This window comes from Sander vitreus, chromosome 19, assembly GCF_031162955.1.
Source record: "Sander vitreus isolate 19-12246 chromosome 19, sanVit1, whole genome shotgun sequence".
NCBI classification, from domain to species: Eukaryota; Metazoa; Chordata; class Actinopteri; order Perciformes; family Percidae; genus Sander; species Sander vitreus.
Window position 1 is genome coordinate 7,611,240 of NC_135873.1, and position 27,998 is coordinate 7,639,237.

Consider the following 27,998-nt stretch of genomic DNA (forward strand, 5'->3'; position numbering starts at 1 on the left):
TATGAATAACAGGTATATGTATGCCTTTTTTTATTTATTTATTTTAAACATGAGGTACAATGAAATGACATTCACAAAGTTGGAAGAAACCTGCCTAAAATGATACGTTTTGATCACAAAGATTGGGGAAAATACATATTTGGATAATTATGTCTTACTTTATGAGGGCTACTGCAGTGATTTAGTACCGCACCTCCATAAAGCTAAAGGACTTACAGGAGACACATTTGAAAAAAAGAGTGATCTTGCTTTAAAAGGGAGAACAAAACAAAGGTAAAAGAAGAGTTCATCAGGTGGACAGAAACTCCACGTAACTGCTAATGTTGCTCAATGTCTGCTGGATGTTTAAACAGGCAACCTTTTGCCAAACCTTATAAGCTGATAATATGTCAAAAAACAATAAGGTTTAACAATTTAGTAATGTCTATCTGACACATGGGAAATTACGAATGGAAAATCTGGCACCTTGAAGGGTTGGAGCAGATGGAACTGCCTGAGGATGAGGGCTTATTGTTTTCTGTTATTGTCAAAATAAAACTGTCACTTTAAGAAAAAACACTGAGTGAGAACCATGTTTAAATGCTAAAGGCAATTTGTAGTTTGACCCAAAATACTGCACTCTCTTCTTTATTAGAGGTCAGATTGGAAGATAATAAAAAGGCACCCTCTGACATCACGTTCACGTCATTACAGGATATGGCTTCTCTTATCACATCTGCTAATGCTCCAATCTACTTCCTGGTTCTTTGACCACTATTATCAGCTTGTTCCTCATTCCTGTTTGAGAATGACAACCCCACAACTTAATCTCAGACTGGCTGTATCTGTTTCTGTGGTGTAGTTTTATCAATTAACTGATGACTTTTCCTAGCCTCCACATACAAAAACATATGTACACACATCGTCGGCATATTGAGTAACTAGACCATAGTTCATCGGGAAAGCCGTGGTTCAGGCTTCCTTGGCATTAAGCAGCTGCTTTGCTTAAAGGTCCTTAAGCAAGGCACAATTGTGACATTTTCAGAGGAAATGGCGTGTGTCACAAATAGACACAAATTTCTTCTTTCTGCTTGTAAAATAACTGACTGGCGTGACTCAGTATGTCACTCTCGCCACCGTCGTCCTCATCATCAGCAGCACTTTGGCTTCCCGTGGAGCAGGAATGAGGAGGGGATGACTCCCTGGCCCACTTCGCTCCTCCAGCGCTGATGTTTTAATGTACTTGTTTGGGTTTTTTGGAAAGTGGCCAGATGTTGATTTCCTCCTCTCTTTGGAAAAGCTGTAGAACGGGGGAAAGAAGCGTTAGGACACAGAAATGGAACGCACACATGTAGCTGATGAAAACGTGACACGTTACCTGGATTTCTATCGTTTCTCTTTGTCCAAGTTGTCTGTCTGCTCCTGTACAAGGAAATGATCTTGATTTAATACGGAAAATAATCATTCATAATCTTCAGATTAGGAGTGTTCTGCCATCAGGTTTGTGTATTTTCTTGGTCTGAACGCATTTCTTTCCTTTCTCACACAGTCAGTACGGGAAAACTGAAAGTCGATATGAGAGCTAAACGTATGAAAACAAACAAACACGGATGTTAAATGTGCTTCTTTGTGCATTTGTATTATCTATGAACCATGACTGTAATGTTTCTCCACCCGAAAACAAATTTGGTTATGACATGGATTAAGTCAAGGCTGGTGAATCTAAACAGACTCTAATCTCTCATATTACCAAGCCTGAATTTCAGAATCCGTAGAAAACAAAACTATGATAGAACACAGGGTGATTTCTACTACCACACATCATGTCTTACAGTAAGTACGTATGAGTGTAAGCCCATACACCAACATCCTTTTCCAACTTATGTGTACATTGCAATGCATCACGACCATCATGTTAAATGTGTCTAACATGTGACACACATGCAGGATTACTGGTGTTGTGTACAGAAGATGCAGAACTTACCAAACGACTAAGCTGCCATCTCAGTCTTTTTTCTTACAAACCAAACCCGACTGCTACACAAACAACAAAGCTCCACAGCTTAATGTTTCCTTGATTGCTAAATGTAACCACGTTTTCAGAGCTTAAACATGTCATAAAAAATAATAATAAACATTTTGTGCATGTGATGTTTCAAAAAGTTAAGAAAATGTCTAAAAATGTTTTTATGAAAAAACTGTGCAGTTCTGCACACTCTTGCAAACAGTAAATTGAACACTGAGGAGAGACGAGCGGAGGCGGTTCACCTGGAGCGTTGCAATTTGATAACCAGAGTTCCTGTGATGTAAACAGAAAACAGCAGAGCTGGAGGCTCTTTGTTGTTGCGGCTGGATTTTTCAGTGGCTCTTTACGATGCTAATTTTGCTAGAATCACATTAACTTTACCCAATACAATAAAGAGCTCGTTGTGTTCATATCTCTTAATTGTAAATTAGTTTTTCTTTTTGTTTTATTATTGTGATATTAGGAGTCTATGCAATAAAGTTGACTTAACTTCTGCTTTCTAAACAGGTGTGTGAATGTACTCCATCACTGTCACCACTGATGACATTTTAGTGAGTTTGTGATGACTTAATTAATCGATCGACAGAAAGCGAATGGGCTACTATTGTGATTATGTTTTTATTACTCAATTATCCGTTTAAGCCATTTTTCAGGAAAATAAAATAAACATGTCATAGTTTCAGCTGCTTAGGTGATAGTGAACTGAATAGTTTAGGGTTTTGGAGTGTGTGTCGGACAAAACAAGACATTTAAAGAAGTCACATTGGGCTTTAGAATATTGTAATAGGCATTTTTCACTAATTTCTGACATTATATAGACCAAACAATTGAAAGTTTAATCAAGAAAATGATCCAGAGATTAAGAGATAATTAAAATAGTTATTAGTTGCAGCTCTAACCCAGTTTTAATATATATCAAAAACACTGCTAAATGTTGTGCGCTATTAATTATCAAAGCTGTAACATTTGTAATTTTTAACAATTTCTCAACCAGTGCATAAAAAGGCAAAATGTCACCACGAGCTGTATATGCAACACTTATTTATACACAGGGTGGTAGCTAGGAAACGCCCGATGGGAGACAAAGAGAGCAGGACACAGATGAAGTTTCCAGGATACAGACCTGCTGGGACTCAGACGTCGTCCGACTCTTAGGCCCCGTCTCCGTAGGAGATGCAGGAACGCTCCCATTGGAGTCGGTTATTAGCAGGGTCCGCCTCTCCCTGGTTGGCTTTTCACACTTAGTCACCCGGAACCTGAGAACGAAACGAAAAGGTTTTTAAATGTTTTGCAGTCTGGCAAATGAGGAACAAGGTCTCGCACACTGCAGGGTTGGTTCATTAAAACAAACTCCTGCTCTTATGTGGGAAAAAAGGAACCCAGAGTGAATTTTTCTAGGTCAAAATAAAATAGAACTTAGCTGACCATCATTGCTGTTGATTTGTTCACTTTGTAAATAGTATGTTTATATCAAAAACAATATAAATAACCCACAGAAAACAGTGGGTATCAGCTATTCTAATTTGTGCCACAGCTGGCATCTGCTTCTCACTGATATTACACACAAACACTCCATGTGACCTAAACTTTACACCTCATCCACCCACCCACCCACTCAAAAGCACCTGTGAGCGCACACACACACACACACACACACACACACACACACACACACACACACACACACACACACACACACAGACACCAAAGCTTTAATTAAATCAGTAAATGAATATGCGTATCCCGGTCGTGCTGACCCTGTGCGTACGCCGCCATTCATCTGGGTGTGCAAATGAAAAGCAACCGCTCAGCATCCCAATCAGCTTGCAGCGGGACATTACTGATGAAGAGAGCGCTCGCTGCACGGAGGGGACAAGGCTCAACACTTTCCTGGGTTCACTAGTGGACTGAGAAATGTTCTCTTTACTTTAAACATCTCAGACACAGTGTTATTATGGTAGCATACTGCCAGGGTGTAAATCAAAATGTGGTGTCTTCAACCACCTTTCAGACACTGGAGAGCATTGGAAAAGGGTCCAATTCCATCTTCAGCATCCAGTTACACATCACAAAAAAGAATGCTTTCTTAAAGTTATAATCCTTAAGATTTTCATGGAATCAAACCCATTTTTTTTAAGCAATAGCCATTCAATGTATGTTCAGTAATTGTCTTTTTAGTGCTAGATTCAGACTGCATTTACGAGTATGAGGTAATCACGGGGAGAAAATACATGTACTGTATGTAATCCAGCAGTTTTATCTCATTGATATCTGCCTCACTGTTTACGGTTCACTCTCTTTACACCGTGTCAGAGCTGTGTTAAGTTACTGCTAATGCAAACAGAACATCCTATTCCTGCTGCTTCACATTAAAGGCGTGGACTTCTCCTGTTGAGCCTTTTTTTAAACAGGCATTGTTGCCAAGGAGCAGCGCCTCCACAACATAGCTTAACTACTGAATCTTCACATAAACAACAGTCTGAACCCTGCAGCAGCTTTTTTTCCCAGTGTTCACCTTAACCGTCCACATGTGCATTTTCCAGGTCACTGCTCTGGTGTCAAAGTGCACAGCAGTCTTAGTCGGTGTAATTAAGTGTGGATGTTTTTAGGGTTAATGTTTGATTGTTAATGTTGTGTGTGAACTAATATCTAATATGCCTCTGGGGCAAACTGATTCTAAGAAATATTAAAGAATCATCGTAAAGCAGCAAAAAAAAAAAAAAACTGTTTCTCACACACACACACACACACACACACACACCTGCCCACAGCCAGGACCGTGACCTCTCCGAATAGGCTGCGTCGCTGCTCCACCTTACGGGCCAACGGCTTCCTCATCAGCGGCCATTTCTTCTGGCTGCAGCGGTTGCAGATGTTCTTCTGGCCACCCAGGCCGCCGATGGTGTGCAGGTGGTTGCAGGTGTGCTTGGCGGCTCCTGGGGGTGCACCCGGCGATATGGGAGTCATTGGAGGGGTTGGGGTGCCGGGAGAGGTGGGGGTGACCGGAGGACTAAAGTCGGAGAACCAGAAATTTGTGTTTAAGTTGGAGGATTGGAGGACATTTTGCTTCAGTAATGACACTTATTATTAAATACATTACAGTATTCAACTGCACAATATATGAGTGTGTAATCAAGGTTGACTTGATAAGGTTGACTATGGCCTACTATTACTAGCAGAGCACAAGCTAAATAATGTAAATCAGCCCCTGAACAATAATTATGCAACAAAGAGAGAAATCAACCTAGAAATATTTTACAGGTCCGCAGAATGTTGCAGCACCATTCACCATTTAAAGATGAAATAAAACAAATAGTAATGTTTGCTTTTTATAAGTCAGCTGTCAAAAGTGTGCCTTTGAGAAGTGAGACCTTTCACATACTAAAATCTGACCTACATTCAGTCCAAAACGTTTTCATTTTTACAGAAAATAATTCAAGCTCATTGAACTCATCAGCGCTTCCTGCAGAAATGACACATTAACATCTCATCTTTAAACAAATACTGACAAGCTCGGTCACTCCGAATGAGGATTATGTTTGAAGTAATAATGGAGGCAATTTCCTGTATGCGCAGGCATCAGGTGATCAGTAGGGAATTAGCTGTGAAAGAAGTAAAACTGATACAACACATACTTCTCCACTTTCACACAGCAATTATTTGAGAAGTGTGCTAACAGCGACTTATTGAGGCCAGCTTAGGCGTCTGTTTTGTGTTTTATGACCCTGGAGAGCAGCTCTTCACATTGTTTACACACAAAAGGCAGAATAAACAGTGTTTCTACTCACTGACATGCTCATATAATATATACGGTATGTAGAACGATGCATGTGTGTCAAGGGACAGACAGCATAATGAGTTAGGTCTCTTTGATGTGTCTCAGGAGGCACCACAGCAATGAACACCTACTGTAAGACACTGGACATGGAAAAGAGGGATGCTAAGTTACAATATATGGCCACAAGTATGTGGATAGCTGAACATTGCACCCATATGTGATTATTGAACACCTAACGTTCTGCTATAACAGCCTCCACTCTTCTGGGAAGGTTTTTCGTGACACTTTGGAGGCTGAATGCGGGGATTCGCTCTCATTCAGCCACACAAGTATGAGGCCACGTTCAGACTGGCTTTAGCACTGCGTCAAAGTTAGCGGCAGTGCCTTAATTCATTTGAAGGAGGCCGCTTGCAGCAGGGGTGCCAACATAGAGGGCTACCGGAGCAAAAACAACACCACATCCTAATATCAATCCTGGTCACATGCACGCAGTACTTCCTTAATGTAGTTGCTGTGGTGTCTGCACTTGACTAATCAGCGAAGCTCAGCCCTGCAAACGCCACTCGACAGTTCCTGAACCATTGGAAAGTTCTACCCAGAGGAGCAGGGGCTTTTATTTGCCACCTGGTACAGACCTTTTCCAAATAGGCATCGACTTTCCCCTCAAGTTCGCAAACTTTCAAGGATTTTGAGGGGAACCATATATTACAGGGCCATGGCTGAGGTAGCTGGCAGCATATTGCATCTTAATTAGAACAAAAATACAATTTTGGCAAAGATATTAATCATTATAATGGAGAGTCATGGGGCAAAAACTGGAAAAATGCAATGCTGAGGTCAATGAACTCTCATGTCACCAGAGGTCAGATATAAAGTGCCTCCATGTCTGAAATAAAACCTTGGGGTCTGTTTGAATTGGATTATAAACAGGATAGGAAAGCAGAATAAAACATATTTGTGCAACACAAAATTATGTTTTATTTGATTTTATTCTCTCTAATCTTTGCTTTTTTCCCCCTTATTAATTTCTGAAAATGTGTAGCTGTTTCAGGCCTTTTAAAAAAAGTGTTAAACAAAACAAGGGAGGAAAAATCTGTCTTCTGATGAACTGGAAACAACTGGCAGACATGTGCAACCTGTGCGATGGGGATACACAAGCAGACATCACACTGCTTTAAGGTTTCACAAGCCACACAGGTTGGGAACCACTGGTGTAAACAATGTGCAAGTATATGCATGTGAAATGCAATGTGTGTTATGCTCATGTACAGTGTGAGGAGTCCTGATGAGCAGAGGTATGAATCAGGAGTTTGATCCACAGGAGGAAAATGAAAAATATGGCAAAAGGAGAAATCAACTGATGTGAACAGAGACGAAAGGGGGCTGAGGGAAGGTGCGCAGGTGGAGGCCGGAGTACTGATGGGGGGGGAGCAGCACTGCTGCAAGGGGAAGTTAAGTACCAAATCTGGAGAGGCAGATAGCGATGCCTGGTCACTCTCCTTCTTGTAGTCTCTCTCCATCCCTCTCTCCTTTTTCCTCCCCCTCTTTCTGCCTCTCTCTTCCCCCATTAAGTGTCAAATAAATTACCCCCGCCCTATTCCACCATCTCTAAGTGATCCACTGGCAGACTGCCCAACTTGGCTCAGGGAAAGAAAGAAAGATATGAAGAGTAACAGCAAGAGAAAGAGGGAGTACTACATAGAGCGATTGTGAACATAAAAGTGCAGGGAAAAGGGGGAGAAAACAGGGGAAGGGGGGGAATATGTAGATAGAGATTTGGAGAGAGAATGAAGAAGTGAAACACATGAAAGTGATGCAAAATGTGTGCGATTACAGATTTCTGCTGATTTTTCCAGGACACTCAATGTGACTAGGCAGAATACCTCAATAGCTAATCCTTGGCAGAGGCAACACTCCTCCCATTTATCCACACTGATTCTTCCTGACAAAGGAGAACATCCCTCCTCTCTTCATCTCTCTCCTTTCCTCCCAGAACAATATGTAGTAGGGCGAGGAAGATGACAGGAGGAGAGAGCGAGGGGGAAAACATACTCCACTAACTCAATTTACTCACATTGCTCTTCTGTCACAGGCTTCTCCTCCTCCAATCTGTCTATCAGCCTAACTCCGTCTCTTCTTATCTCAGCGGCAAAGCAAAGCGAAGACGTCTAATCCTTGCTCATACCATCAGTTCTGTTCTTATGATGCAGGGTTGTTTCAAAGTGACAAGCAGGCAGCCTTTGATTTGAGATGTGACCGTCAAAATGTGAATGAAATGAAATCAATGTTGAGACCTATTCCATGTTTATGCTATTAAAAAGATGCAGGCTAGGGCTGCAACTAACAAGTAAAACCTTGCTACTGACCGTTCAGCTCAATCATTGTTGCTATGCCCGTCAAGCTTTCGGTTCTCGCATGGTAGTTTAAAAATGATGACGGGCAGATTTACCATTGAAATTCATGGTCATTTTTTAAACAATGGGTCCTTAATTTCACAAAGAGGTAGACAAGACGAGCTAATCATTTCTAGCCAATCATCGTCGCTAGTTACAATTTGAAAAGTCTGAAACTGTAACTAGCAGTTTTTATCAGCTGTAGCTAGCTAAGTTATTGGTGTATCCATGAGTTGTGTTATATCAGAAACCCCATAAAAAGATCTTGAATATGCACTTGTCAGCTATATACAGAACACTGTGCTGTAAGACTGAGGCTGAAGCCAACAGGTCCCATCTCCTCAGGGTGGAACTAGGTAGTCATAGTTTATAATATATGTAATATATGTATGTAGGACCAGACTGTTTGTTCTGTTTGACTGCTTAGCTTACATACAGAGGTTAGATTTATGATATATTCTTCGTAGTTTTAAAAAGAACGTTTTACTTTTAATGTTATAAGATAAAGTATTTTAGAGTGAGGACTAACCATTGTGTTTGGCAAATATAACGCGATCTTGGGTAACAAATTGGCTGGGGTTGCTTGAGTGTAAACTTCCCCAAATCCACTCCAATCCAAATGCAAGCCAAAAAGCCGGACAGACGTTAGCCTCAACATGCCGAGAAATTAAAATCTTGAAAGGCCTGTCAAACTATTTTAATTATCGATTCATCTTTTGATTACTTTTTTTAAATATTAAATTAATGTTTTGGTCAAAAAAAAAAATTCCCAATGTCCCAGAGCAGATATATCCGAATTGCTTGTTTTGTCTGACCAACAGTCCAAAACCCAAAGATTATTCATTTACAGTGATATAAAACAAGGGAAAGCATCAAATCATTACATTTGAGAAGCTGGAACCGGCACAAAATTTGGGATTTTTGCATTATAAATCCTCTGAGGCTGCCGTATTCGAAAGGCCTCTACTATAAAGATACCTACAGTTTCTTTGCCCAATACTCCCTTTTTACGTGGAGTCACACTCACTGTGTTCTGGCTAAGAATCCAAAAAGAAAACATGCCAACAACTGTGCACAATATGCTTAAATAATCCCACAATACAGTAATATGGGGCATGGTGGCATTTCATGAAGAGTCCCCAGCTGCTCGCCCTCAATCAAACCTTGCCAATCTGGAAAGGTATCAGAAGAGAAATGTGGCCCGATTACCTTGTGTGTTCATGTCCTGCTCTGGCTACTCTCATTTCAGTCCCTTCAGCATTGACACCAACAGGCTTCCAAAGAGGCCTATGGGGCCATCTGGTGGTTGAGATAGTTAATACTTCACAGCTAGTAAAAACAACACGAGAGAACGCTTACCCATCAGAGTCAATGCTGTTTTCACGAACCATGGCTTTTAGGGCATCTGAGTTTGCTGAGGGAGAGAGAAAGAGAGAAGGTTACACACTTATACAGATAGAAGAAAGGAACAGAGAGAGGGGGAGATAAAGGGAGTGTTGGAATTAGCGAGAAGAACGCTCCAGTGACTTCAAAAGCAGAGCGCTTATTGAAAGATGGTTACAACTGATTAATTCCTTAACACAATTAAAATGGCGCACATGAACTCACTGAGCACAATTACTGTAGACAACAACCTCAAAAGAATGTACCAGACCAGAAAAAAAAATTTTTTTGTTGGAGCAAACAAACTCCAGAATATGGCTCTGAAAACCCAAATATCTGTACAATGGTCGGGATTTTGGCCTAGGGGTGTACAGTTGTTTTGGTTTTCTTAAACATGAACAACAACTCCACCAACTTCTTCTCCCAGTCGCATCAACACAGTTCAGGCATCGATTTGCATAATTTGTTCCCAGACACAGATTTCCCTAAGGCCTGGCCCTGATGCATTCACTGACTTCCCCATAAGCACACTGCCTGCACAGATAATGGTGGGAGATGTATTAAGCGCGGTACTGAGACAGGAATGAATTTCATGTTATGATTTCATTTGAACGCGCGCAGACGTCTGACTCAAACCGCTGTCCTCTTGGTCTCCCCATATCATCCTCACATCATCAGGCACCGCAGGGTTTTTACAACAACATCCTGGATAACAGCTAAACAGATATTCAATTCAGTCCATGAGTATTATGAACTCGCAACTGCTTTGATGGTCATTTTTATTTGTAAAAGGCTACCCTCTGAGGACTGTGGCACTGGGATTTTGGTTATTTCATGACAGATTTGTCAGGTTTGTTTTTTTTCCTTGCTTTTCTCACTGGTTTGAAGTAGGCAAGGATCACTTGAAAAAAGGTGATATCGCGTGTTGCTGTGCACCAATCAAGAGTTAAGAAATATTTCAATCAAATCAAACCACACCCCCACAGTTTCTGATAAAGAAGATTAGCCAAAATGTTTGAGTGTTCCACTACAAAGTAATGCCTTCTAAAACTTTTATTTTTGTTTATTTGGTACATACATATTGTTATATAATGTTATAGAGAGGTGTTTTAAAAGGGAAAAAAGGTTGCCTTTAAATTTATGGTAATTTAACATGTAATCGTTTTGTATCTCATTTTTTCATTTGTTTTTCAAAAATATACGCCAACACATTTCCTTCTATACACAGCTCGTCAAAATGAGGCTGTTTCATGGCCACTTTAAACACATCTTTTAAAAAGGAACAACTCTTTGTAATGTGCTGTATATTTCTGGACCCATTTAGTTATTTCTTTCATTCCTACATATACCTGGCCAAATGTAGATAAACGTTACCAATGCAGCTACAATAAAGCCTGACTGCAGGCAAATGTAAACCATTTTCAATCCAATGGGTTGTGGTGTCAGTTTCTCAGTAGTAATGGGCTACTTTAGCCTTTAAAACACAATGCAATGTGGTCAAAAGCCACAGCACACAGCATTTTAAGTAATAACTCACAATATATCTTCCTTTTTATCATTCAAAAATTTTGAATTATTGAGTAAATTACAAGCACACAACAGAAAAGCGACGGGTAATTTATTCTTCAGGTGGATTTTATTTTTCAGTTCGTAGTGTAGTGATGCTACATGGACATCTAATAAAAAGAATATAACTGTGCCAGCACTGTGACGCTTTTATTTTGAGATTATCTGTAGATGGCAGTTTTTGCTCAGCCACAAAGATGACTACTGCTCCTCATAGTGACTTGTCTATTTATAGACAAACTGCTGCTTGTTGAAATCCCTTCCTGTGTTCCAGATAATTATTTCCATGAAAAATAACAACGTAGGTTTTTAGAGCAGCCAGTAGACGCATTCATACATTATTACAGTTGAATGGTTAAACAGACATTTACTGTCTAATAATATGGACTATTTTTTATATTAGGGATACAGAACCACACCATATCTCCAGAGTGACATTGAGGATGAGTCACAGTTAACTAACTCCAACTCTGCAAACATTGTTATGAGGAAAACAGTGATAAGTCAGTTCAAAGTTTGGTTTCTTGGTGGTGGGAAGAAAAATCAACACAGGACAATGACGGCCAGACACCAAAACAGGACAATGCTGCCTTCATGTGTCATACAGTCTGTTAGTCATCTGGAGAAGATATGAAGGAGGGTTTAGACGGCAGCTTTAGAGAGCAATACTCACAGATAAGCTGTGTCTGCTTCGTTCTTGTATTTCAAAACATTTTAGCCCAACACTATTAACTTGACATGTCTAATTTTTAAAGTAAATTGATCCCTATGATTAATATTTCAAATAAATGAAATACGTGAGAAGACATTAAAATGGTAAACTGAAGCCGCAGTAATTCTAATTTTTTTTGTGTTTTTGGAAGGGTGAAATCTTAATTAATGAATTGATAGTGTTAGCACTGTACTTCATCCATTATCTATAAATAATAATGTAATTATAAGCTGATATTTTCAGATTTTCTGCTGATATGTTTACTTTACAATGTTCAGTATCTGTCAACACTTAATCTTTCTTTGAAGACATATTTTATATAATTACAACTGTGTTATAATATATTGTCATTTATTTTCTGTTTATATACCAAGAGGAGCTAAACTGCTTGACAACCACATCAATAAACACTTAAAAAGTCCCACTACATCAGTGTATTTAGACTATTTTGTGGATGTTTATATATTAGGTGAATAGATCCTAGAGAGAGTATAGGGGTGTAACTGCAGAGATCTACAGTATGTCTGCATGTTTGGTTTAAAACTGAGGCAGTTGAGCCATGTTTTTCTGGCCTTGTACCTCCTAAAATGAAGATGTAGAGCTACATTTTCAGGTGTTGCATTACACACTGTATCCTAAACAGTTGGCGTGGCATCCAATAAAAATGACTAGTCTAATCTTCTACTGTGTAATTGTCTCCCTCTCCTTTTCTTTTCCTTCATACTCCTTCTTTTTCCCACCTTACACTTCGGTCTCTTTCCCTGCCTCTTTACGATTTATGTTATGTTAGAAGAAATTGAATGTTGTTGAAAACTAATTACTGCTCTTAATGTGCACACAGCCATAAAAACCCACGGCCAGTCCAAGCTCTTTTCTGCCATAACACATTTAGACTCTAACTCCTCTCTCCCCCTCTTTCACTTCAGACAATTCTTTCCTCTAGTTCGTTTTAACACTTCATCTCGAACATGGAAGGTCAGTCAATTAAGTGTTCAACTGGCCTGTTATGAGACTGTAGTTATGATGGACATTTCCCAATCAGAACTATTGAATAGAACTCAACACAGAACCAGCACGCTATCCAAGTGCCAAGCAAAATGCAACAAATACACTGTTCAAGTGAAACAGTCTTCCTCTATTTCACTTAAATATCAAAGCACATGTTAAACCAAAGTTACAGACCTACAAATAGTATGAACCGCTATTAACCTGATTTCAGCAGAACTCCACTGCTGCGGGAGGTTTATTAGCACTGAGGGAAATGCTGTAATCTACACTGTCAGGAAAGGCGTGTGTGTTCGTACTAATCAAACTAACGCAATACGAGCACAGATCCTTCTCTCTCCTGTTGCCACGTATAAACTCAGCTGAACAAAGAACTGCAATTCCTTGGAGTAAGGAGAGCGCTGTGATTTATTATGAATTTAACTTCATGTTCCAGCTCAGTGAAATCACTTCAATTTACAGGAATAAAGCAATTAGAATTTTAATAACAGCTACGACACTGCTGGGACTTCACTGGGCAACAGTGATGTAACCGCTGTTAATGTTGTTTAAACCACATTCATTCATTACTAATTTCCTGCAGTAGCTAGATTGTCTTGGTGTTGAACAGCCACTAAGATCCTCATTCCACAGTCACACACTCACACCACTGCAACTGCACAGAAACTCACACACACACACACACCTTTCCTGAATAGTGTGTGACAATGAACTTGCCAAATTCAAACATTCATGGAGTAATAATGACTTCATGGAAGAGAGAGAAAAACAAAAAGGGAACCTCAAGTGCATTGTGCAATCGACACGTAGGTTTCTAAAAGGTGGCAAAAGAAATTGATTTAGTGTTTGTCGTTGAGTATGTCTGGACACATACCTTCATTTTTCATGATGTAGTGGACAATCTGCCCGACTGTGTCATTGTTTTCACTGAGGGTGTCATTCATGTCTGGAAGATAAGCAGAAAAATATACACACAATTAGAAATACTTACTAAGTGTATCATAAGTATTGCGACATGTTAAAAGAAAATCACAAATATTTAGACTGTATATTTGGGAGTGCAGTAAAACAAACTCAGTAGCCTAAAGACTATTGTGACTAAATGTGTTTTAGGAGGAAAAACACTCTTCAGGCATTAGCTGAGGGCCCCCTTTAACATTGCCAAGCTAAACATTATACCCAGAAATCAGAATTCAAGAGCACTTGTTAATATTACAACTTGATAATACTCCCATAGGCTTTACTGAAGCAGGAATGCAATTCATTATTTAGAATGGAAACCCACACATAGACAGATGGTGCATTTCCTTTGCCTAATATACCTTAAATACAAGATTGGCAATATATTGATATGAGAGTAGATAATGTCTGTTGGCTGTATAAAAAAAAATAAAAAATAAAATGAAATTGTCTGTTTTTTGAAGTCTTTAACTTGCATTCATGGCATGTTTTTGCCACTTGGGGGCAGCGCAACAAGCTGTAAACACAACAGCAATTTCCATATAAAGAATTGTGATATTCTTATCAATGTATGTATTATATCGATAGGTGGCAAGTTTTGTGATATTTTATTTTGTTAACATACCTCCCCTCTGCCCTCATGTGATCATCATATCTCTATACATGTGCAACCATTAACTGTTTTCCTTCTGACTGACTAAATAGAAACAGAAAATGTACGCATGAGCCCCCTTCCACTCGGCACACACACCCGTGTGAGGCACTTCCTACAGCTTCCTGAGCTTTTCCTCACTTCTGATAAACATACAGAACACACAAAGAACTCTGGATCAACACACACACACACACACACACACACACACACACACACACACACACACACACACACACACACACACACGGGAAAATAGCTGAGGCACTTCTAACTATTGTGCTGCTGGCACGGAACAGTGTTAATTTTGACAGCAAATTCTGATTTAGTCTTAGTCTTTTGAATAATACACCATTTAGTTTTAGTCTTATTTTAGTCATCTGAAATCTTTTAGTCGACTAAATATCATAAGAGTTTTAGTCTTAGTCTAGTTTTAGTAGACCAAATATTAGCAGATTTTAGTCGACTAAATCTACAGTGGACTTAGTTGACTAAATGTTTCTCCAGAATTTTTGGCCATTGGAAGTATCCATCAGTCTGTTATGGAATGGTATTAAGGTTTGAATATGCAATACAGACACAGATTTAACGGTTCGTCCTAGACCTAGCTCTGACATTTCTGTTGTTCATGAGACATGTCATTGCCCTCGGACCGGGTGCGCTGACTCTGACAAACATTTGTTTTTAGCGTGTTCTAATGTGTATTCAATATCTAATTTGTTACCTTTTTTTTTCTCGCAAAGAAAGGAGCCATTCACATGATCACACAAGTATATTCTTATCAACATCTGTCTGCACCTACACTAGGGCTGTGCAATTAATCACAAAAAACAAAATAATCGAGAAAAACGATTATTTTGCATATTACGTTTAGCAAGTAAACTCTTATTCTATCTTGTGTTCTGAATGGAGAAAAAAAAAAACATTTCAAATGGTAAAAGTACTAGGGGAAATTTCACAGTTCTAGGTGTTTTCACTGTTGATATGTTTCACTGCTTTTAAAGTTCAATAAATGCAACAACTTTCCAAACGTCTATGAGTAATCGTGTTAAATAATCCTGTCAATCAATCAATATTGACCAAAATAATCGTGATTATGATTTCTTTCCATAATCGAGCGGCCATAACCTACACTACCTGGCACACAGCAAACTCATTAGATTCCGAAATGTAGTACAAGCCTGTTAAGTACTAGAGGGCAGGTGGGAGCATCGAGTGATTGTACTGCATGATCGCTGACCTTCATTTCACCATCACATGACAGGAAAATGAAAAACTTCCAGCAGACCAATGACTCATTTGGAAAAACAACTTAGAAAGAAAATCTATGCTTCTTAGTTTTCCATTGGCTAAGACGCGACAGCATCGCAGTCTGACTGACTGCGAGAGAATTTGGACCGATATGGATTATCAGTTCATGTTTAACTTGATTGGACTTTTTTAAGTTCATGTGCTGCAGTTGTGAAGCAAAGAGGGAGACAAGGTGAAAAAGTTGTAATCCTTAAAATGTTCATTGAATCAAATCCCATCTTTAAAGGATTTATGGTCAGCATTTTTTTCTGCATTAGCCATTTGATGCATGTACATACAGCAATTCCCCAGTCTCTATATAGTAGTCTTCATTGTTAGTGGCAGCAGCCTCCATTCCTCCACTGGATTCAAATTGCCTTCACAAGCACGAGGGGGAAAGAAGAAACGAGGCAGCGTGTAATCTCGCATATTGTTTTTAATTTCATCTGTCTCACCGTGTACTCTTCCACAGCTGTATCAGAGCTAGATTACTGCTAATGCAAACTCAACATCCTACTGCTGCTGCCTCACATGTAAAGCATTCATCTGGTGACATATAGGTGGCTTTTATTGGGAGGAAGCCACCGGAAGCCATCATTTGAGTAAACCGCGATTGTTCTGTGGAAAAGAAAAGGTGTCATTTTCTGCTGTTATCCTGGATCAATTTTAAATATCGCAGGGAGTAACGAAACAAGTCAGAGCAGCCCCAGTGAGTGGCAAACTTCCAACTCTAGAAAGGAATCAGATTGCGGTTGCAATAATTACTGATTGACCTTTTTTTTTCTTCTTTTTTTTCCAAACGTGAGTTTGTGCTGCACTGTAAACACATGCAACAATTGTTCTTCTGTTGCATTTCTGACAGAGAAGCGTTCGCTGCCTCTAGAATTCTGGGACCTGTAGTATTAAAATGCACTTGATGTTACCACGGTAACCTGCGGTATCGCCATATGAAGCAGGACTGAAATCTTTAATGTTGCGTTTTGATTGGTCACTAGGAGTGCTTGATGATCAACTGGGCATGATAAGAGAAAATGCTTCAACAAGCAGCCTTACATTGGTTTTCTTTTTCTTAAATAGAATTCTGCACTTATTGTATAGGATATTTTTGAACACTAACATTACAATACAAAACAGTGACTAACGTTTCGATGTAGAGTTACATCTTCATCAGAGTCCTGAGTCCAGAGGACTCTGATGAAGATGTAACTCTACATCGAAACGTGAGTCACTGTTTTGCACCTTAAGTAATAAAACCGTCAAGTAAGAAGACATCTGTGTTGCACCGGCTATTTTTTGTTACTTTATACCGTTTTTGTCCTGCCTTGGTTGCACCGGATTGTTGTGGTCTGCAGAAACGCAGAGAACTTTCTCTTTTTTAACTTAATAAAATGTATTGGTCATTTTGGATGTCTACATTTTACCTTTGATATGTCTTTCGGGTGTGGTTATTTATACAAGCCATGACAGGTTTCTTCCACACCCTTACATTTCATAATTCTTCAATATGATTTGTATTTATGTGTGTGAAACAAATAAACATAAAACATTTTTGCAAAAACCAAAAGAAATCTTTAAACACATCAATATATTGACCTGTATATGACCTGTATATGACCTGTATGTATATGATGGTATTGCATCTTAAAATTCTGCATGCTTCCAATTTATAGCATCTTTTCTGTTTTCACTTCCCTCCATTACCGCCTCTCTAACTTCTTGTCCATCTACTTAGATTAACATAAACCTGGTTGAGCAATAATCTTGGGTGTGCACTGTATATGGATTCCTTAAACAATGAGCACATTAATGTGATAAACACATAAAGCTAATCATAATGGTGTCAGACAGTGACACATTTCTACGAGTCTGCAACGTCACAATTTATTTAAACACCCAAGAGTTTTTGGAGTTTGCCTCAACTCCCTCCCTCTTTAATTCAGATTGCCTCACCTCCGCCCAGCTCAGGATCCTTTTCTTCCTCCTTACACTCTGCCTCCTCCCCATCATGGGCCTCAGTGGTGCACCGGTAGCCCTTCCTCTTCAACACGTGGCAGATGACCACCCCCAACAGGCCCAGAAGGAAGAAAACAGGCACCAGGACGAAAGCGATGTACTCTGGGTTGCTTGCTGCTGCTGCACCTCCACCTTCTCCAGTAGCCGTAGGCTGACCAGCTGGAAGATGAAGAGAGATAAAAAAAAAACAACAACAAAAAAAAAAAGATTCTAAATATTGTTGCAACAGAACACACAGAACAAAATTATGGATTGTCATTATAACGCCCTTTGACGGCAACCTGATATCCACAGTGAGTCTGAGGGTGCATTTGGGGCCGAGCAGCTGAGGGGATTTAAATGCTATCAGCTGCAACATGACAGAGATTTCATGTTCCCTTCCTGGATCAATCAAGTCTGCTGCTCTCTCTGCCCTCTAACTGCTTGATCTGGTGCAAGATGTCCCCCATTTCACAGCTTATGAGGCAGAGTGAGTGAAAAGGCAAAACCAAAAATTATAAACACCCATTCTACGTGTTGGTCATATCTTAATGTTTTTATAGTAACTTATAGCAGCAAAAAGAGCACAAGGACCATACACTTTACCACTATATATACAGTTGTGTTCAAAATAATAGCAGTGTGATTTTAAAGAGTGAATAATGCTCAAAATCCGTAGAATAGCTTTTAATTCCATAACATCAATGCATTGGAACACTGCACATTCAATTCCAAATCAAAACATGACCAAAATTGATCAAGTTTGTGTTATACCTTTACAGAAAGTGAAGAAAAAGGAATATTAGGCTGTAGCATATAATAATATAAATAGCAGTATTTGCATTTTTCTTTACAAACTCAAACATTTACTGTATAAACTGGAAAATGTCTCAAGGGTTTGCTTTACTTTGAATCACTGTACTAATATTTAGTTGCATAACCATTATTTCTGAGAACTGCTTCACATCTGTGTTGCATGGAGTCGATCATCTTCTGGCACCCGTGAAGGCATTCACAGGCACGTTTTTCAGGTATTCCAGCCCAGTGCAAATCCTCTGCATTACTGGGTTTTGCCTCAGAAACAGCATTTTTTGATGTCACCTCATAAGTTTTCTCTATGGGATTGAGGTCTGGGGATTGGGCTGTCACTCCATACATCAATCTTGTTCATCTGGAACCAAGACTTTGCTCGCTTACTGGTGTGTTTTGGGTCATTGTCTTGTTGAAAGATCCATTTCAAAGACATTTCCTCTTCAGTATAAGGCAACATGACCTCTTCAAGTATTTTGATGTATTGAAACTGATCCATGATCCCTGGTACGCGATAAATAGGCCCAACACCACAGTATGAGAAACATCCCCATAACATGATTTTTGCACCACCACGCTTTACTGTCTTCACAGTGTACTGTAGCTTGAATTCAGTGCATGGGGGCACTGCGGCCCCTAGACCCAAAAAGAACAATTTTGCTCTCATCAGTCCACAGAATGTTGCCCCATTTCTCCTTTGGCCAGTCAATGTGTCCTTTGGCAAATTCCAAACTATTCAGTATAGCTTTGCTTCACATAGCCTTCTTCTGATCGTAACACTACTCAGAGGTAACTTTAAGTCTTCTTTGATTTTCCTGGAGCTGATCGTTGGTTGAGCCTTTGCCATTTTGGCTATTCTTCGATCCATTCGAATGGTAGTTGACCGTTTTTTTCCCACGTCGTTCAGGCTTTGGATGCCATTTCAAGGCATATGAAATCATTTTGGCTGAGCAGCCTATAATTTTCTGCACTTCTTTATATGTTTTCCCCTCTCCAATCAACTTTTTAATCCAAGTCTGCTGTTCCTCAGAGTAATGTCTGGAACGACCCATTTTGCTGAGTATTTCAATGTGAAATGCACTATAACCAGCATGCACAACATTTGCTTCCTTCCTTCCTTAAATATGGGCCATAACTGACACTTGTTTCTTCACAGAATCAATAACCTCACTAATTGAACACAACACTGCTATTATTTTGAACATGCCCCTTTCAATTACAGATTCAATTACACAGAATGAGCAGCATGCATGTCATGACTGGTGGGTCTGTTGGTTTTCTATGACTCTACAACACTTACTAGTAAATGATTTGCCATGTAGAAATATCACTTCCACCAAATAATTTGATTTATGAGGTTAGTGATGTTGGACTGCTATTATTTTGAACACAACTGTAGCTCTAGCTTCCCTCTCCCACTCCCATCTGTCCACCCACCTACACACAGGACTTTAGACCCATCAGGGTGCAACATGACTGAGAAGAGTGCTGAGCTTAGCTGATTCATTATTTGTCTATAATATGTGACAAAGTGGTGAAAACGCCAATCCCACCTTCAGAGTCAAAAGTAATGTCTTCATATTGATTGTTTTGTCCAACCAACAGTCCACAGTTCAAAAATATTTAGTTTACAAATGCAGAAAATAATCACTTAACAGCAAATATTTTACTTTTTTGCTTAAAATAATCCATTAAATGATTGTTCAATATCAAAATACTTGCTAATTAGTTTTCTTTCAAATGAAATGGAATTGTTGCAGCTCATAGCTTTTCTTTAATGTAACAAATGGGAAACTGATGAGGTTTTAGGTCAAGGGGTAGACAGTGACCTGTGGTCAGCTAAAGGCGAAGGATCTCCTGGCTCCTGCAGTCGGCGCACCACGTGAGGAATTCCAGCACAACACACAAGAGGCCTTTTGTTTTCCTGTTCGCATCAGTGTGTGTGTGTGTGTGTGTGTGTGTGTGTGTGTGTGTGTGTGTGTGTGTGTGTGTGTGTGCGTGTGTGTCCGTGTCTTTCTGCAATGTGCCCAACCCTTTCTCTGTCATACGTCGACACAAAAGAGTAGGAGAATAGAAAAACATTGCTCTCACTCGTTCGGTTAATCCAGAGTTCTCTTGCAGTCATCAGGTTTCCTCTTTTCGTTGGGCCTTTTGTCTTTTTCACTGACATTTTATAAGCAGCTTCCTTTACAGTGGGCAGGTTTAAAATCAGCCATGACACACCAGAAGACTCCCATTATTTGCTGTAAGAGTATTAAGTTTATCAGAAGTGAGGAAAAGCTCAGGGAGCAGTCAACAGGAAGAGAGAGAGGGACACACACAGAGTCAGAGAGAGAGAGACACCCAAAGACAGAAATTGTAGGTCACAGTTTGAACTGAATCGTAAATCATATCAGAATCAAATGAGATGTCGATGCCATTTTGAAATGTACCACAGCACAGTGCGTATGCTGTAGGCGTGTATCTGCATACCTAACCATGTGCCTCCTGATGCATATAGACATTTGTGCTCTTCCATTGTCCTAGTTCCCTGATGCATCAGACTGAACACATTGATTTAGACCAATTGTCTGCTCACTGACCATCCTGTGGCCGTGTGCTTATACGTACACTAGTAGGCTGGCCTGGCCCATGCCTCTCCAGATGACTCATGAGTAATCACGGGCCAATTAGAGGATTGTATTAAAAAGCATTGGGAGAAAAAAACTGGAGACTGGCAAATGGGTTGAATACAATCAACCCATTTGAGGGTCCTTGAGGAGGATTTAGATTTGAGTCATAAGGGAAAAAGGGAATGGTGAATATCATCAGAGGGACAGCCAGAAAATAAAGAGACATCTGAGACACATGCACATCACAGGTGTGGATTTATATAGTAATCATGTGGATTCATACAGTACATTCTGATATTTATAAGCAACCTTTGGGCTTTGGTAAGCTTTAATTAGATACTTTGTGCAACTGTTCAGTAAGAATATAAATAGGGCTGGGTACTGAACCTCATAAATGGATCTAAAACCAGAAGTTAAAATCAAATCTGCAAGGCTGCAACTAACTTATATTTTTGTTATCGATTAATCCGTCCACTACTTTATTTTAAATTTCATGAAGTCGATCAAATTTCAGAAAATACCAAACAAAAAAAATCCCCATCCCCCAAAGTGACATCTACACTTATTCAATGAAAAAAATATAATCAAACCGAAGAAAGGCTGCAAATGTTCACATTTGAGTAGCAGAAACCAAATATTTTAGCATTTTAACTTGATCATTTTTCTTAAAACGATCAATCGATTATCAAAAGTGTCTGTTCTATCAACCAATCGATTTGAATAACAACTAATCAATAATATAGCGGTGTTGATGTTAGGTCCACTAAAAATAAACTGGAGAAGAAAAGCAACCGTGTTTATTTCGACTTTTTGAGAATATGAGAGGTGAATCTAGGCGAGAGAAAAAATATTTTCTCAGCAACATACTGTGTTACACACACAAGGCTGCAACAGCCAACGAATCTCCGGATTTTGATTTTAGATAGAGGAGCAAAAGTATTTCTGTCGACATCATCCTGAGGAGCTGAGCGCAGGCTGAATAGGTCAGCATTATTGTTCTGCTGCTTTAATTTCCTCCAGTTTTCTGTCTGCCTAAAGGTTAGCGACGTCTCTGCTGCAAAAGCTTCTTTCACAGAATGATGTAAAATCAATCTCTGCAAAAACACACAAAAGTAGATTTGTGATTGAATTGTTCGCCTTTATCTTTGCTGTTCTTTCACTTCCTGTGCCTCTTCTCTGTTGAACATACTGTATGTATGTATGTATGTATGTATATATATGACTTTTTTTCAACATACTATACTATGAATTTTTCGACATACTTTAATATGACTTTTTTCCAGTCCTTCCAGAAGGAGTTTTTTGTGATTGTTGCGAGCAAAAATCCTTGATTATGTGGCATGTTTTCTTAAAAAATGCGATGGCTTCATCGCGGGGTTTGCAGCTTTTCGATGATGTTCGCGTCGCGTAATTACGTCACTTCATTACGTTCCCATGGCAACAGGGGAAAATGGCTGCTCTTGTGTGAAGTAAACGCAATATTTTTCAACTTTCTGCTAAGATATACTGTATGTGACTTTTTTGCAACAAAAATGCGAGGATTATGAAATCATGCAAGCCCCGCATATTTTGCGCGGAAATCATCAATTTATGCGGCGAAAGTGCGGCGTATTTGGAAAAAATGCGGCCCCCGCATAAATATGTGGACTTTGGCTGATTATGCATTGAATTATGCGATCGCATAATTGCGTTTTTCTGGAGGGACTGTTTTTCGACATACTATACTATGACTTTATTTCGACATATCAGATGCACTAATGGGGAACTATTTTAGCTATTAGTAAAGGAAAAGTCCATTTGAACACTGCTTGTGTGGGTTGGAATATTTAAATCTCAAACTTTGCATTGCTCCTGCTCTTGCTACCACCAAGATTTGAACATGAAAATCACCCATTACCAGCAATGTCAGTGGATAATGCTGATGAGCACATCACAATGCCAAAGGGCAAAAAAAAAAGAGGACGTTAATGTTCCTGAGATCAGCAAAAGACCTTGGGACACCAGACAGCACATGACGTGTGTTTCCTACCCTAAATAATATTTACTGTTTCAATTTAGCTTTCAGATTAGAGCTGCACAATATGAGGAAAATAAGCGACATGCGATGACATTGTTGACTATCGCTATAAATTAACAGATATTAAAGTGTATTAAGTTCTGCATTTCTGCTGCTTTCATTATTCTGCTAAAATACAACAAATTGCTTGTTGAATTTAAAACAAACGTTCTTTTCTAGCACAAATTGAACATTGAATTGAATATAAAAGGCACCACGTAAAAAAGAATGACAGTTACATTATTAAGTTCAGTTTTCCAATGATTTTTTTCTTTTACCTAACACAAAAAAACCATCAGAGTGTTTTTCGTGATATGTCGCAGCCTTTCGCGATGTGTTTATTGCGCCAGTTGATATCACGATGACGATAATAAAAGAAAAAAAGGTATATTGTGCAGCCCTATTTCAGATTATTTCCAACTTTGTGAGTCACTTCTTGGCAAATGTTGCATTAAATAATAATAGTCTGAGCAAAATTAGGAAATCAGAAATGGCTGAACTGTTGATGATGGAACGGGCAGCCTCTGCTTTACAGACACTATGCAGGGATGATGGATTAGATGGACCATGGACACTCATTAAATATGATATCAATAAGAGTCATTTAGCTAAGTTCTTTGTTTGTTTTGACTGACCAAGCTAAGGTAATGCAATGTCATCCTAAGTATACGTGTATGTATGTATAGGTGTATGTGTTTGTATATATATATATATATATATATATATATATATATATATATATAAGCACAGCAAATGTGTGTATGTATGTACATGTGTATGTGCATGCATATATGTGTGTGTATATACAGTATATATATATATATATATATATATATATATATATATATATATATATATGTGCCCTTTTTTTCTGGTACCTCTGACGTACTGTCCTTGTGTGTGTTGTATTGGTATTTGTTTTGTTTGTAATTAAAATATCAAAAAAAAGAAGAAAAAAAGAAATGGCTGCAAGACTTTTGCCCTTTTTTTTGATCCGTGACCTCTCAGCTACAGCCAGTCAGTAATCTGATCCTCAACCAGATGTAATTGCATTATGACTCTCCATTTACTCATTTAGGGAAGGAGAGCGAGCGGAAATGGAAACCGTTTTGACGTCTGCTCATTGACCACCGTTTGGCTAGTCGATAACCTCTCCTTCTTGTTTTACAACGTCTATTTCTCCATTCAACTTTTCTGACCATCATTCGCTGAGAATTCACCCCAGGAGGTAAATCTTTCTTTTCTAGCAATAATAGCCCCAAGTATTAGTCAATTAAAAGTTACTGAATAGCTGTAAATATACTTTATAGCTGTCGATCAAAACTGTTGAGAAAGTGACAAAGTAAAAGGTTTTCATTTCACCACAACAACGCAATAGAAGGAGTTTGTGGCCTCCAGTTTAGCACGGAATATGAATGTGTTAAAAGGATCTGCCCATCTGTGGCTTACCCATTTCCTCATATTCAGGAAATCATGTGCAGCTAGGAAAGCAAATCTAAGACCCTCTGACCTAAACTAACCATATCTCATTTTAGATTACACGAGTCAGTCGTGTCTTTCCAACCCTCGGTCCTTTATCCATTTAGTCACTAAGCGAGCTCGTTCACGAGTGGAGATGAAATCTCTTTCAATCACTGTCTCATGTGCAGATACAGCTCTGACACTGGGAGAGATGACAAGGTCTCACACAGCACATTATGCCAAATATTCCCCTTGTGCTTGCTGGTAATGGCACAACAAAACAGCTAGCCTACATTTTGCAAAATAAACGTTCACATTAATGTCTGCATTTATACAGCCCAGCTCAGCCCTAGCAAGCATGCACTTGTTGTGCGAAAGGTTGCTAAACTGCAAAACTGCATTGTCACGCTGCACACTGATCAGTGAGCACAACATTTTAGTTTGTCGTGAGGAAAGAGACAATTACTGCATACATTTTTGGAAGCAATACAATCCGGAAATAGGGCTGTGGTGTCTAAATTACAGGCTGCAATTAACATTCTTTTTAAATGATTGATTAATCAGCCAATTATTTTCTCAACAATTCGATTGAACGTTTGGTCTATAAAATGTTATAAAATAGTGAAAAACTATTTCCATTATTCAAGCTCTACCGATTCAAAATCGATTCATATTTTTTAATTTATTATTTTTTTTATTGTATGTCTACTGCAATCCCATGGGAAAAGTAACTACATTTACGTACTGTGAATTGTTTATTTAATCAAGAATCGTTTTTGAATCGAAAATTGATTTTGAATCGAATCTTGAGCCTGAAAATCAAATCGAATCGTGACATTTTCTGAATCGTGCACCCATAAAAAGAACAGCAGCAAATCATCACAAGTTCTGGTTGTAAAATGACTTGAATGATTAATCGATTATCAGCATTGATGATGCCTATTCATTTTTTGTCCAACGACTAATCAAGCATTCAATCAATCACTGAATCATCTAACTGTTTCAGCTCCCCACACATGTAAGACGAGAACAGCACCTTAATTACCAAGAAGAAACAGATGGCAACTTGAAAAACGTAGCTTGATACAAGTAATGGCACAGCTCGGTGATGTTACCTGAATACCTGTGTGGTTTCGATCAAACACAAGGCTACCAGTAGGTTTTGGAGATGTAAAATAATAATGTCGTCTTACAGTGAATGTTAAGAAATGTCAAGTTAACGGTCTACCTGCCTACAAGTCCCAGGAGGCCTGTGGTTCCCAACCTTTTTCGGTTTGTGACCCCTAAAAATAAAGCATATTAGATATTATATCGACATCGTGATATGAGACTAGATATCGTCTTAGATTTTGGATATCGTAATATGGCTTAAGTGTTGTCTTTTCCTGGTTTTAAAGGCTGCATTACAGTAAAGTTGTGTCATTTTCTGAACTTACCAGACTGTTGTAACTGTTCTATTATTTGCCTTTTCCCACTTAGTCATTATAACCACATTATTGATGATTATTTCTCAAAACCTACATGTTGTGAACCAGTGACCGAGACCACAATAAGTCCCTCAGCCTGCCAATGAGTGTCAGGCTCAACTGGTAGCGTGTTCAGGGTATGTATGCTGCAGCCGTGAAGCGGGGAAGACACCTGAAACAATCCGAGAGCTATACAATATGTTTGTACTGTAAACACACACATACACACGTTGCATGAGCGTATTATTAATACCAAACTAACGTACTGGATGACTAGGTCTAATTGAATGAGTATGATGATTCAGCCTCGGCTTTTTGCATGCCACAGATTCCAGTAGACTCTCCGTGGAAAATTGGAACAGGCCCAGAATTTTAAAGGTTATGAAGAAAACCAAAGCGTAACATGGAACTAAAAAAGAATGCTGCCTTGAGTATTCCATGATGCAGAGACACGTACAGTACTCTTCTCTGACATAATTAGTCCTCCTAGCAGTATTTCAAGATAGCCACAGACTCTTACTAAAATCTCCAACAACTGTGTACTGTAAAACATCTATCGCTTGTGAGGCTTTTATCCTGACAAGACAATAAAAGACTCATTACTAACCCAACAGCATGTTCAAATATACACTTCTGAATTGACAAAGATCACATGTGTGCTGTTTACATTTGTCCTACTCCAGTATTATTACACCGAGGCAGTTCGTTCCTGTCATGTATGTACTTTAGAGTATGTTATTAAAACAGATACCATATCTGTACAGTTACTAAATACATGACATTACTCAAATATTACAGTTCCACCTTAAAATGTTATATTCTGTGGCTGCACTGAAAATCACTGAACTTCACTGATATGTTTATATAAGCCTTATGGATACTACAACTAGTGACACGTTCATTTGGTCAATTTATGTTTAAGTTAGTCCTCTGGACGATGTCATGAATGAGCTTTTCAAATTCGATTTTACATGTTTAGTACAGAGAAATAACAGTTTTTTTTAGGAAGGAAACGTAGAGTGTAAGCTCTGGTGCCTGGTGAAATGAAGTCTGCAGCAAACATCTCTTTGATAATTGGACAATTCGTTAGACAAAAATCTTGAAAAAGATGTAAATACCTTATATAAAGCCATAAGTGCACACTTGATGTAGGGCTTAATTCCCTTAATATTACTGAATCATAGATACTTTGGGAAACATTTCATTATAAGAAGCTACAAAAACATACCGTAAAGTTTAAGTCATTAAACATCTTTATAATGTGTCTGTTGTTTCTATGTTTACAGTGGCATTGTATGGCAGTTTGTCAGTTTCTTTTATGGTATCTTCAATATATGGTATATCAATATGTTTTTTTCCTTCCTTCTATAAAGTCACTTGGGCTGCATGATATCTTGAAGTTTGGACTGTAACGCAGTAACTTGTGTGTTATGTGTATGTAATGTCTAATGTGTAGTAACGTTAGTTAGTTTTTCAAAAAGATTGGCATCAACAACCGGGCCAATATGATTTAATAAACTCAACTATTTTAAAATGAGAGCAAACTTTTCTAAAGGAGATGAGAAAATATAAACGACTCCGACTGTGCAGCACTGCTAACGTTACAACTTTGCACAGAAGGGAAAAAGCTTGGAAACTTACATGTATTGACGGTTGAATCAGCCATTGACGGACAGTTGTTACCGGGAGGCCTGGTGTTGTTGTTTTGGAGAGGCGGCCGTTGAACTGTTTAACCGCGGTTTAACGGTCAAACTCATAGATATAAATATACGTATGGGTGAGTGAAACTAAACCAAGGGAGGGACTGCGCCTTACGCTTCTTACAAACATTAACGTATTTCCTGATTTCCAAAGGGA

The 27,998-nt window shown here is 38.9% G+C and overlaps 1 protein-coding gene across 1 annotated transcript; it reads right to left on the bottom strand.

The window, feature by feature from the left end:
• rell1 (RELT like 1) lies at positions 1–27,975 on the bottom strand. Its single transcript, XM_078276161.1, has 8 exons — positions 27,783–27,975; positions 17,695–17,916; positions 13,717–13,788; positions 9,536–9,590; positions 4,767–5,015; positions 3,129–3,261; positions 1,358–1,401; positions 1–1,279 (listed from the first exon to the last, which is right to left on the bottom strand). The coding sequence occupies exons 1-7, from the start codon at positions 27,805–27,807 to the stop codon at positions 1,366–1,368; spliced, it is 792 nt and encodes a 263-aa protein (XP_078132287.1). The 5' UTR covers positions 27,808–27,975; the 3' UTR covers positions 1–1,279; positions 1,358–1,365.
• Positions 27,976–27,998: the final 23 nt, after the last annotated feature.